The sequence below is a fragment of the Palaemon carinicauda genome, chromosome 11, assembly GCF_036898095.1.
Source record: "Palaemon carinicauda isolate YSFRI2023 chromosome 11, ASM3689809v2, whole genome shotgun sequence".
NCBI lineage: Eukaryota > Metazoa > Arthropoda > Malacostraca > Decapoda > Palaemonidae > Palaemon > Palaemon carinicauda.
Genome location: NC_090735.1, coordinates 115,598,605 through 115,613,073, shown reverse-complemented (window position 1 = coordinate 115,613,073; position 14,469 = coordinate 115,598,605). Strand labels below are relative to the sequence as shown.

At 30.4% G+C, this 14,469-nt stretch overlaps 1 protein-coding gene across 2 annotated transcripts in view; it reads right to left on the bottom strand.

Annotated features, from left to right (window-relative positions):
- LOC137649756 (equilibrative nucleobase transporter 1-like) overlaps positions 1 to 11,265 on the bottom strand; it is a 72,604-nt gene extending 61,339 nt beyond the window's left edge. The window contains exon 1 of one of the 2 annotated variants that reach the window (XM_068382701.1): positions 11,213 to 11,265. In XM_068382701.1, coding sequence (XP_068238802.1) covers positions 11,213 to 11,214 — 2 coding nt within the window. In that variant the 5' untranslated portion in view covers positions 11,215 to 11,265. The remainder of the gene's footprint in view (positions 1 to 11,212) is intronic. The other variant, XM_068382703.1, reaches the window with a different exon arrangement.
- Between the last annotated feature and the right edge of the window lie 3,204 nt (positions 11,266 to 14,469).

Below are 14,469 nucleotides of genomic sequence, written 5' to 3'. Positions count from 1 at the left end.
TATATATATATATATACAGGGCATGTATATATATATATATATATATATATATATATATATATATATACAGGGCATGTATATATATATATATATATATAATTACATATATATATATATATATAGAGAGAGAGAGAGAGAGAGAGAGAGAGAGAGAGAGAGAGAGAGAGAGAGAGAGAGAGAGTACGTCTGTGTATGTATGTATGTATGTGTACGCTTTTGCGTATGTGTACGTGATTTCATGCTTGTAAATGTGCATGTTTGCTTTTAGATACAAGATATCTATAAACAAAGCAAAATGTGTTTTTCTCATCAGATAAAACACAAAATCATATCTGTAGTCATGTACAGGAATAGATGAAGGATGAAAACTGCTATGGAGAAGGACAGCAGAGAGCATCGCACTTATATAACTATGAAAATCCTCATCGTAAACAACCAGTCATATAACTAGACTTCGTCTCCAAGCAAAAAGAAATTCTACTCGCCACCAGAACATGATCGTGCATCATGCTAGACCACGGTCGCCTGAAAAAAAGTTTGCCCTTGGGGAAAAGCAAGACAATAAGATGAATTAAATAAATAAGGGAATTGAAAATAAACACGAACTGCTAAATTGCTTCGCCTCCAATCCTCTTTAGTATATACTTAAAGGAAGATTCAAAAAGCTCTGAAACGATATTAATAATTCTTGTTTAGTCTTGTAAGATGTAATTTCGTATCGAATAGAACTGTTTAGCATAAAGAAGCTCATATTTGAGGAGTAAAGCTTAACCATAACCAAACTTGCATGAAGTGTTATTATTTATTCTATTACTAATCTTATACAACCCTCATTGAAAAGGCAGAATGGTTCAAGCTCCAGGGATCCTCCATGGTTAGCATCCCAGTAAGTGATGGAAATAGAAAAGGAAGGACTAAAATTTGAGTGGATAATAATAATACAGATATAAAATATATTAAGATCAGTAGCAACCTATAAAAGTTAAACCATATATGACTATGAAATAATCAGAATATTAAGGAAATACTGATGATAAATATCTCGGCAAAATTATTTTAGTAGGTCCTCTTATATTCCCTGTATGACATATATTCCTTTTGCAAAATTCAAAATATATTATTTGTGAAATTCCAAAAATCTTACAGAGTTCTAGAAACATTCAAAATTTACAAAAATATCAATACCGAAGAAACGGAGACATTCTCCAAATACTTTCTAGAAACTTAGATGCAATGATTGTCTACCCGAATTTAATGTAGAAGCTTGAAACTTGGACTCGAGAAGAAACAGTTATTTTGCAGAAAATTGTGATACGATTTTACGAAGATTATGAAATAAAACTTATTCTTATTATCTTAACTTGGCCGTTATTATCTATTATCTATCATTGTTGCCTGTAAACGCTTTTCATAATTTCTGACGATGATCACTATGATGACATGAGCAGACTAAATGCTTGAGCAAATGAACAAATAAAGAGAAAGGTTAAAACTAATTAAAATGATTACGATTGTCATTTTATTACTTATCGAGCAATGTGCTGCAAATATTGAACAAATGAATGTAGTCATAGAAACGGCTGCATTTGTTGTTGTTGTATATATATATATATATATATATATATATATATATATATATATATATATATATATATATATATATTTATATATATATATATATATATATATATATATATATATATATATATTTATATATATATATATATATATATATATATTTATTTATTTATATATATATATATATGTGTGTGTGTGTGTGAGTGTGTGTGTATATATATACACATATATATGGATATGTATGTATATATATATATATATATATATATATATATATATATATATATATATATATATATATATATATATATATATATATATATATATATAGGCCAGATACATATATCGAAAATGGCGAAATACCATTTATCTTCAAATATCAGTATGCAGAGTAAGGGTACAATTCCTTGAAGAACAATCTAATGAAGTTTCTCGTATTTGCCTTTATGTATCTATTTACACACTAGCTATGTTATATAATCAACTTAGACTAAAAAAAAGCAGCTGGGAAGTGGCTGTCAATCTAGAGTCTAGAGTAATTAGTGGGTATGCCCTTATTAACCTCCATGTAAGGGAGCAGCCTTGACGCAACGAGGGGTAGGAATATTGTACTCATGTCCAAACGTAAATAAAAACAGAAATAAGAGTCAGTCGACTTCATGAAAATAATAGGAAAAAAATACAAAAATTAATGAATGTTTATCTATACAAAATGCTGATAGCTTGAATCTTATGTCGACCAGTCAGCTGGAGGTGACAGGTGAAGGTGAAGAGTTGACATATTAATGGGAGGGCTATTAACGTTTTACCCTAATGTAGATGAACAGAATGTTTTTCTTCACATGTTTATAGAAGGTTGAAGTGATCCCTTACATAACGACCATATTCGATAGGCGATGTTACTCGCTCCATAGAAGGCACTTGCAGTGTTCATCTTAACGGCAACGTCTTGAAGGTGGCGGGCCATCCCGAAATATTTCACTAGGAGAGGCACCCACTCTTCACTTAGACAGTGAAGAGTTGTTTACTCCGAGCTTGGCAACATTATTCATGATTAGGAAATGAGTTACAAGCAAGATTGACGTCGACAGCAATGATTTCTTTTATCATTTTCATATTTACTTTATGAATTGTTTTCCTCTAACGTCTCTCGAAATATATCAGCGATTTGGGGGTTCTTCCGTGTGCCCCCCATAGGAGTAGCAGGGACAAGAATATTGGATTATGGCAGACATCAGATGCATCTGTTTTTCCTAGATAAAAATTACGCATTGATGCAAAAAAAAAAAAAAAAAAAAAAAAACCTTCATCGATTTTCAATTAAAGGTATTCCTTATATTACATAGTTTAAAACCGGTAGAACAACCTCCACCAGAACTCGAGCGAGTGGCTCAATACTCTAGAAGTTGATTTACTGGTCAACATTTATCTCATTTTGTATTTAGTCATCGGCTGAGGATAGAACTTATGAAACATTCAGACATAAAGTACTAATCTAAAACTTAGTTTACCAAAGTTTTCAAATCTTAGTGTATGCTCCTTCGATTACAAAACCGATGATAAACAACAATTCTAACAATCTGAAAAGACACTTTTATATATATATATATATATATATATATATATATATATATATATATATATATATATATATATATATGTGTGTGTGTGTGCATATATATATGGTATGTATGTATATACTGTATATACATATATATATATATATATATATATATATATATATATATATATATATATATATATATATATGTATATATATATATACACACACACACATATATATATATATATATATATATATATATATATATATATATATATATACATATATATATGTATATGTATATAAATAAATATATATATATACATATATATATATATATATATATACATATATATATGTATATGTATATAAATAAATAAATATATATATATATATATATATATATATATATATATATATATATATATATATATATATATATATATATATATGTATATACAGTATATATACAGTATATATATATATATATATATATATATATATATATATATATATATATATATATATATATATATATATATATATATAATGATAAAGTCTTATAAGATTATTGGTGATCAAACTTTCCTGAGGAAATGTTTTAATTCTTTCATTCCACCATCCTTGTGTTTTGTTGTGTGATTGATTATTCCAGTTGTGACCAAATTGTGTGCTGATCTTACAGACCTGGATGTTAAATCGGTGGAACTTCAGAAGTTGAAATTTTTTACAAATACTGAACAAGTTGACATAAATTTCGTTTCATAGTTTACATTATTATGGCTGGTCTGTTTTAACATTGGTATTGATCGTAGTATGTTTTATAGACTTTTATTATTTCACATAATAATAGTTTATTCGTCATCTCTCTAGTATTTCCTTTCCGCACTGAGTTTTTCTTAAGTTTCTCTATTGGAGTGCTTGGGCTTATATCATCCTACTTTTCAAACTAGTGTTATAATAATAATAATAATAATAATAATAATAATAATAATAATAATAATAATAATAATAATAATAATAATAATAATATAAAGGACGGCTCAGTGAATGAAACGTAGAAATGTTGACCTATCCATACGGTTTTCTGTCTACATTATATCTGCTGCTGCTTACGATAACGCTATGTAAAATCTTCTCTCAAAGTCTCTCATTAATTAACAGAAAATGAGATATGGTGGTAGAATTATAGAAAATAAGTTGGGTGATTGGAAGGGTCCGTTGAATCATCCTGAAAATAAACGTGAGACTAAGGGAAGGTCACGTGATTCTCTTCGCGTAATCATTGGCGTCTTGCAGCCAAACTCCGTGCCAAGTAACAAATATAATTTTCAATAGTTCTGTGCGACTGAAACGTATTTTTACCACAGTAATGACTTAAGAAAATCGAAAATTTAGATGTTTTTATTTCTATCATTAACATAGGTTGTTTCCTGACGCTATTTCATGGGATTAAGTCATCAAATTGTTGGCTACGTGGTACTAAGTTTGGCGATAACATGCCAAAATGTATCTGGAATTTTGCTATTTGTAGAAAGGGCAATGAAAGTCTACAGAAAAGAAAACAAACTGCCTGACAAATACCGTTTAAGACATACTGTAATGAGCTACAGCTTTTAATATGATTATTAATTATGAAAGAGGTCTTCGAATATTTGACTCGTAATTGACAAGCAACAAGTTAGAAATATAGTTATTAGAAAAGCAGAAATAGTTTGATTTCATTATTTTTATAATTTATCTCTTTGAGATGAACCAATGTTTTGATAGTGACTTCCAAAGTCATAAAAAATCCTATCATCTCAAATATTTGTTTCTTTTTGAAGATGTTTATCACTTCTAATGGGTTTGAATTATTTTTGTTCATAAGAGAAATGAGAAATAAAATAATGATACTGAAAAAAGAGCTAAAACTAGATAATATGACCTATTAAAAACAAATGCGATGACAAGAAGGCTTTAGTATAAACCCCATTCTTGATTTTATCGTTCAATATTATATGAGTATTAGCTAATCTCATTTGTCAATACTTCTCCTCAGCAAGGTTTTTATGTTCGGAAGGAGCCATATTTCTAATTGTCCACGTAAAATAAAGTACCTTTTTGAATAAATGTACATATTTTGTAAAATATGTATTTTCAAAGAACCAAAAGCATCTCTGGCAATGTGTCGTTGACATGGGAGGAGGACATTTACAACATTGCTTGTTTTTCGCTATTTGTTGCTTGTCATCCAGTGATGTAACGAGAATGAACTGAACGCTGAACAATTTAGGTTCAACGTACCAACTTAGTGTATATCTCCTATGTTTCTTAACTGTTCAAGTGAACCTCCTTATCATCTCCATCATTCATCAAGTCCCCCGGAGAGATGATTGAATCATGATTAAAATTAGTGTTTGCGTCGTTAAACAGGTAAAAGATATCAAGGATATTTCACATAGAACAGCCACAGTTCTGTATTTTCAAATGTTGCGTCTCCAAGACTATTCTTTTTTTTTTTTTTTTTTTTTTTTTTTTTTTTTTTGTGGGGGGGGGGGAGTGCCTTGGTATAGAGATAGAATAGAAGACTTTTTTTATTTTTTGTCTAAATACCCCATATTCAATATATCAAAATTATAAAATAATCATGTCTGATAGTAAAGGAGAAGTGAACGACATTGGGGAAAATATTTAGCCATACCAATTATAGAAGAAGGATATATACTTTACAAACATCCACATATACCTGTTTTTCACTGGGCCAGCCTTTCGTAAAATGTTGTCATTTAGACTAAGCATTGCCAGAGTCAACTTAGTTACGCAAACATCAGATGACACGTCTTTCGTATACGGTAGAGGTTGTTAGTTTTCTTAATATTTTTAGAGGATGTTATTAATTATATATATGTTTTTGAGGATGTTGATTATAAATAAGTTTTTAGATGTTTTTCATATCTATCTAAATTGTTCTCTCTCTCTCTCTCTCTCTCTCTCTCTCTCTCTCTCTCTCTCTCTCTCTCTCTCTCTCTCTCTCTCTCTCTCTCTCGTAGTAGTAGTAGTAGTAGTAGTAGTAGTAGTAGTAGTAGTAGTAGTAGTAATAGTAGTAGTAGTAGTAGTTGTTGTTGTAGTAGTAGTAGTAGTAGTAACTGTATTTTGAAAAAAAAGTTCATTTTGATTTATAGATTAGTTGCCGAAAAAAAACATTAATTATTATTCTTTTTCCGAGCAAGAAGCAAATCTAATCATTTATCTTTCATTATTACGGGCTGTATGAAGGAAAATGAGCTTGTGCTCCTAAAAGTTCAGTAGAACATAACCATAGCAACTATGTTTAATACCAAATTCTTTCAATGACCCATCGACAACTCACTTTCTGTTGACAAGTTAATTACAGAGAAATAGTCTACACCGCCAATAACAGGCCTATAAAAAACGTAATTTTTAAAAAAATAACAAATGCACAATCTGCTTTCACCCCGAGTAAGCAAATATTTAAATTTAGATTTTTTTTTCAATTTATAAGATTTGTTTAGATGAAGATATTATTTGAGGTAATAGAAAAATTATGTTTTTATCCTTATATCCAGAGCTCAAGAGAAATCTTGTTCTTTTTTTAGTATTACAAAAATTTGTATGAAGTGTTTCAGGCATGATATTTTCCCAATATTTTAATCACGTTGCAACTCTTTCGGAATTGCAATGGGAATTCAAGCTCAAATGCTTCTGTTATTAATCTTATCATTAGTTGTGTATCATTCACCAAGTTATTAAACATGATTAAAGATGATTTCATCAGAATATTAAAAATGTTCAAACATATGTTTATCAATCATCAGCCACGCCCTTAAAACAGGAATTTAAATCTCAAAGTGAAATTACATTATTCAAACAAAGGTTGCTGCACATCCAGACTCACTCATTACGAGAAGAATTAATATCACCATTACTCTCACAACTGCTATGAAAAACATTTATTATTATTTTTCTTGTTGGTGTTAATGATATTCGTCAGAACGAAGAAAACAGCTTTTGCAACAAGGTCATAAGGCTACTTAATAAGCTGGCGGACTGTAAACGAACGACATGATTGATGACATGACAAGCCGAGAGATGCACATGACGAAGCAGTAAAGGATGCCTTTGTAAGTCGTAAATCTTGGGCGCAATGTGTTTGCTTTGTCCGGTTGAGAGGGTGCGAACCTCTGCTCCTCGGGGACGGTCCAACGATATTTTGTCATTCAACCGCAAGTATAAGCGAGAGAAAAAAAAGGTCAAGTACATCGTAAATCATTTAAGCGAGTACTTCTGTCCCTACGCCATGATATGGAGGTCTTTGTGTTATATGACTATAATCTACGAGGCGAAAAGAATACTGTATATATTTTTCGTATTTGAGCTAAGCAAGAAAATATTTAATGTTTTTTTTTTTTTTTTGGGGGGGGGGGTGTGCAGTGATATAACAGACTACATCATAAAGGCTACTCTTGTGTCATCGCTTTTGGAAGACGTCATAACCTAAGTACATATGAATTTCAACCATCATCTTTTGTTACAGATGTTTTGTAACCTCTTAAATCTGGTACACTCATGCTTGGCGTACTCCGTCTTAATTTAATTATTCAAATAAATCTATGTAAAAAAAAAAAAAAAAAAAAAAAAAAAAAAAAAAAAAAAAAAAAAAAAAAAACCACTTGCAAGATATCTCGTGAAATGGAATAATGATTTTACAGAAAATAAGGTTTGAAAGAAACAATAGATATATGAAGAAACAAATGCTCGCGGCAGACGAGTTTATTTTACACTGGTGGATCCTCCTCGAAATAATGGCACCATCACCTTGAAAATGGATAAGTAGATATGCGAATAATGTGGTAAAGAAATTAATAAAAATAGATAATTAGAATGATAAATAATGGGATAGATAAATTAGTAAAAATTAGGCAAATAGATAGATTGATAATGAGATAAGCAGATTTCAGTAGATAAACAGATTTCAGTAATAGATAAAAAAAATCAGATAACTTATTTTGGTCACGTGCCTCGAACAAATCAAAAAGCAACTAATCTTGAATAATTCTATTAATCAATACAATTGTATTTTTGATTTGAAATGAGTTGACTGCGACTTCTCATAAAATATCCCAGAATTGAAAAAATAAAAACATCTCAGCGATTTCTATATTTTTTTATATGTACACCAAGGATTTTTACGTGTTTTTATACAATAAAAACAATTAAAATAAACTCTTGCCTGCAATCACGCTTACTCTATATTGAGATATATAGTAAAAGGTACAATTATGAATATGTTAATTACAAAATTTATTCATGTAAATATATTATGATGTATATGCGGAATTATAATTTGTAAGTATTGTAAATGTATATTTCTTAATAAAAGAAAAATAAAGACAAAGACTTGATTGTCTTGATTTAATCAAAGATAGAACCACATGATGAGAGAGCCTCGCCATCTCTTCAAGATTCGTTTAGAAAGACCAATGTAAGAGAGAGAGAGAGAGAGAGAGAGAGAGAGAGAGAGAGAGAGAGAGAGAGAGAGAGAGAGAGAGAGAGTAGTGACATGACATTTACAAATAAAGCACTGACACCTGGTCATGCCTCCCTTCTCTTGTGAGGCAATGAATACCTGCATTTGTAACACGTTCTGCCCGTCCTATTTATAACAAAGGCCACCACTATTGCCAGCAGCATCAGTCGTTGTTCCCATTTGAACCATGTTGTTAACCAAACCTTAATAGAAAGATTTGGGTGTATAAAATCCTTAGATTCTGATAAAGTTTTTTGTTTGCTTCTAACGTTATTATGGGTCTAATTAAAAAAAAGGTCAAGTACATCGTAAATCATTTAAGCGAGTACTTCTGTCCCTACGCCATGATATGGAGGTCTTTGTGTTATATGACTATGATCTACTATAGGGATATAACATTCTCAAATTTAGTTTTTTGCATAGTCTATATCTTTCAGAAAAAAGATGTTGGTCACTTTAAAACCTAAATCACGTAAATACGAAGGACAGTGAAATTTTTACATCTATATTTGATTAAAAAGAACATGTTGCATTGATTAAAAGTTCAGCTTCTATACTTTATGCGAATTTACTTTCATAAATAACAATTATGCTTTCCAACTGCTCTTTTCAACTATCAAACCTTTTCTCTGGCATTACCATAAAGATGTGGCTATTGAGAAGAAAAGCGTGTTATATACCTCCAAATGCTCATATTCATTTGTTTACAAGTTATGTGATGGGCTGTTCGGAAATCATATCGTCAGGGTAATTGGTTTCAAATGTTGAAAAACAAGCAAGAGTATATTAAATGCATTTCTTTTATCTTTACGTAACGAATATTGTTAGTCTTTGTTTTCCCATCAGTTTGTATAGTAACCTCTTATTAAAGAGACATATCTTTGTTCGTGTTTCTTTACCAGCCTACAAACAACAAACAAAAAGAAGAATAAAAGAAATTTCATTGCATAACTCAGCATTATGTGTTAGAATTTCAATGGCTAAATAAATAATCTTGTTGCTTGCTCCAAGCTCAGACGATTAGTTCTCTCTCGCAGATGTTTCTACCCAGTTTTCTTCAAGGCATATTTAAGAGCTACACAGGGAGTCTGTTTATGTCACACTAAACATTACGCGCTTCTATATTATTATCATTATTACTACGTGCTTAGCTACAACTCTAGTTAGAAAAGCAGGATGCTATAAGCCCAAGGGCGCCAACAGGGAATATAGCCCAGTGAGGAAAGGAAAATAGAATATTTTAAGAGTAACAACTTTAAAATAATCTCCTATATAAACTTATCAAAACAACAGGAAAAGGAATAAGATAGAATAGTGGGCCTGAGTGTACCGTGTAACCTCAAGCAAGAGAAGTCTAACTCAAGAGAGTGGAAGACCACATGTATATTTATAAATACTTATTGTGGAATTAGGTGATTACGTATTATTTTCCAAGAGTAAACAAGCAAACATGGAGTTTATTATCTCCTTCATTTGACGTTGTGCATATTTTTCTCGAACAAATTTTGCAATTATGGGAATTGTATATATATATATATATATATATATATATATATATATATATATATATATATATATGTATATATATACATACATATATATGTATATATATATATATATATATATATATATATACAGTATATATATATATATATATATATATATATATATATATATATATATACATACATATACATATATATATATATATATATATATATATATATATATATATATATATATATATATATATATATATATATATTGTACGTAAAAGATTATGGCTAAATATTCAGGCAGATATGCACTCACACAGGTACGTAGATTAACATGCCCAAATACCACCTATATATGTATATAAATATATATATATATATATATATATATATATATATATATATATATATATATATATATATATATACATAGATATATATATATATATATATATATATATATATATATATATATATATGTATATATATATATATATATATATATATATATATATATATATATATATATATATATATATATATACTGTATATTAGTGGTTTATCACAAAAATAAATAATGAAATGATAACGCTGCACAACCCATTAAAGCAGATGCTCAGTATTCTCGGAGATATTTCTTGAGATTAGCATTGTAACATCATAAGTCTCCTTAGAACATTAATGCTGACACTGCAAAATGCGTAGAACGCACTAACGAGTGTTCATATGAAAGATATCTGTTGTTAATCGCATAGAAAAATACTGTCCAGTAAGTTTGAATTGCATAGGAAGATTAGTGACCCTGGCTCAGTAGTAAGGAAGTGAGTTATATGATGGGACAACATTAACACAGGAGAGGCTGAACGAAATTGGCATGCAAACAAGAAAAATCTCTTTCCCTAAACGTCAGGAATTAAGTTATTACAAACAGCAGATGAATTATGTTACAGAAAAAAATGTGCCAATGATAGTACACGTCGTCTTAAGTATTAAGTGAAAGTAATAAAGATGGCAATGAATGTGTAAAGAGCTCTAGTTACTTACATGGCAGTTTATGTACTTGATCACTACAAGGATACAATGACGACTGCTGCACAATTGTAAGAAGACTAAAAGTGCATTAAATTTGTATGCTGAGTAAGGAGTCAGCGCTGTCTAATGAGTTGCCAGTTTCCTTTTCAAGTGCTGAGGTCAGTAGGATGGTATATTATGCCCCAATCTATACCAGAACTTCCGAAAACAAGAGAAAGCAATAGAATGACTAGTGTTTGCATCATAGTAGATTTGAAATAATTTTGTAAATGAATCATCAGTTTATTACAGAATTTTGTTCGCTGTTTTGTATTAACTACGAGTTACAGCAACATGCGTGCTAGGTCTTCATACTTGGGACATTGCAGAGGCAAGATTTAAAGCTGGTCGCTTCAAATCTTGGTCTCACGCAACTGTTATATGTCAAATGTACATGACCTTCTTTCTACAGATAACATATTTACGATATTCCATTCTAGCCTGCTTGGTTGTTAATTCATTTACCTTAGAGATGAATAAGGCATTTAACTTTGGCTTTTGTCACGATTTACTGACATGATGTTCACCATGTTGTGCACAGCATTAATTATTATACACTTCTTCAATAGAAAATTCTTTAAAAAAGATAATCTCATTCATAGAATTATCGTGTAAGTTCCTCTATGGATATTTATGACTTACAAAAATAGTTTTCGTAATTTACTCAATTGTAACTATGAACAAATTGTATAATTCTTTATCTTTATAATTAACAATAACAAATAATAGGGCCAGAGAGCAGCACTGATTCTGGCAGTTATACAACTCACCCAGTTTTAATATAATATTTACTCTGAGCTTCAGATAAATAGAAGATGAGAACGGAATATGCAATGGAAGATGAAATATCATTAGAAGGAGAAAGGATTAATGAGGTACAATCATCTAAATATTTAGGAAATATGAATTCTAATACAGTCTTTAGAATTTGAGTTTAATGAAAGATTGAAAAAAAAAATCAGACGATGGCCAGGTTGAATAAAATTTTAAAGTCAATTCGCCTAAAATTACATATAAAAAATCCGGCTATATATCAATTTAGTGAGATCGGTGTTACTGTATGGACATAAGTCATGGTATGACAATGAAACAATATCCAACAGATTTTGTAGATTTGAGAATAAAGCCCTCAGAAAAATATTGGGATTTAATGGCAGGACAAGATTAGAAAGGAAACTATAAGAGAGATTACGCAAGAGCCTTATGTGGCTGAGATTATGGTGAGGGGTAGATGGAGATGGTTTGGGCATACTCTTTCCACCCCCCCCCCCCAAGAGAGATTAGTTCACCATACATTTAACTGGGCTCCACCAGGTACGAGAAGAGATGGAAGACCCAGGCCCACATGTTTGAGGACTATGAAGCGTGAAGCAACAGATGATGAATGGAGAAGTATTGAATTAAAAGCTCAAGATAGAGACGACTGGTGAAATCTAATAGAGGCCTTTTGCGTCAATAGGCGTAGGAGGAGATGGTGATGTTGATGATGATAATTTACTCTAAAACGAAAACAATTACCTTATTTCACTAAGGGCAAATAGTTCACTTGGAGAAAACGTAAGTTAATCTAACACTAACCTTTCTTGCCCGAGGATGTTTTATACACTAAATCTAAAGTTGAAATTTGGATTTATTAGATCATCCTACCGCCACTATTATAATCAGCCAAAGGGAATTCCGATGCAGGTCTTGTCACTTTACGTCTTATAAAACAAACGAGCTGAATTATGTCTCCATTGCTTTCTGAACCAGGTATATAACAGACTATCCCGGGACGTCTGACTACATGTGTCCATGTTATATGCTCACTTTGCTCAAGTTATGAAAGCTAATCCTTGTTGCTAAAAAAAAAAAAAGTGTGATGGTTGAATTGATGTTAATCTCATTGAAGCATCTCCGTGATTTGACGAGGTTTTTTCCTGGTAGAATCCTGATTAGTGGAGTTGCGACATACTGTGTACCCTAATGATTTCAAAACCTAATCTAAGATATAAATTACAGCTACTTTCAAGTGGGGTCCAACTGTCTGGGTTCTTGTCGGTTCCCTTGGAAAATTAGTCGATTTCAAGGCGAAGCAGAAAGAGGCTCTTGTTGAATATCAATCCATATTAACAAATTGGAGAGAGAGAGAGAGAGAGAGAGAGAGAGAGAGAGAGAGAGAGAGAGAGAGAGAGAGAGAGAGAGAGAGATAGCCCTCATTTGATAAAACTTTCTTAAAAATTATATTTGTATAGACATATGTAGATATATTTTTATTCATACATATATGTATGTATATATATATATATATATATATATATATATATATATATATATATATATATATATATATATATGCCTATATATATGTATATATATACATATGTATATATATATAAATATATATATATATATATATATATATATATATATATATATATATATGTGTGTGTGTGTGTGTGTGTGTGTGTGTGTGTGTGTGTGTGTGTGTGCATATGGATATATTTTGAGGTGAAGACCCTTCCAGTTATATAACAATGTTTTTTTTAGGTTACGTGAGCTGTTTCCATGTCTTACATGAAAAGACACATTTCACATGTACCAGTATTGTCATGATTATCATTATTGTATGTATCATTTACTGCATTATCATGACAATACTGGTACATGTGAAATGTGTCTTTTCATGTACCTACAATGACCCCCATTGCCCTCAGACTAAACACTTTATATGGGCAGACCTCAACGGTCAATGAAGTAAAAGAAGGAACAATTTTGGGTGATTTTTACAGATTGTTTATGTGAACTAAATTTACATCAATGATTTCGTCCTTCCCTGTGACTTTGAAGAAATTGTCCAGTAACTTGAGAATTTTTATTTGAATCTTGTGGAGTTGTTATGTATTATTATTAATCATTTGGCTCGTGTAAAGTGAATTGGGATTTTGTTTAATACTAATACTTTTTCATGACAGGTAGTAAAATGTTTAGAAAACTGTATTTTGCTATTCATTTTTTATTTCCAATCGTGTATTCTTGTAATTTCTTCACACTTGTTTTCATAAATATTTGACTTTCCAGTTCTTGTTAACATTGTGAAAACCTTAAAAGTTCCCTCATGAAATGAATTTACTTAGGTTATGTGGACTTACATATTGTTTCCTTGCCCGTGACAGAACACACACACACACACACACACACACACACACACACACACATATATATATATATATATATATATATATATATAT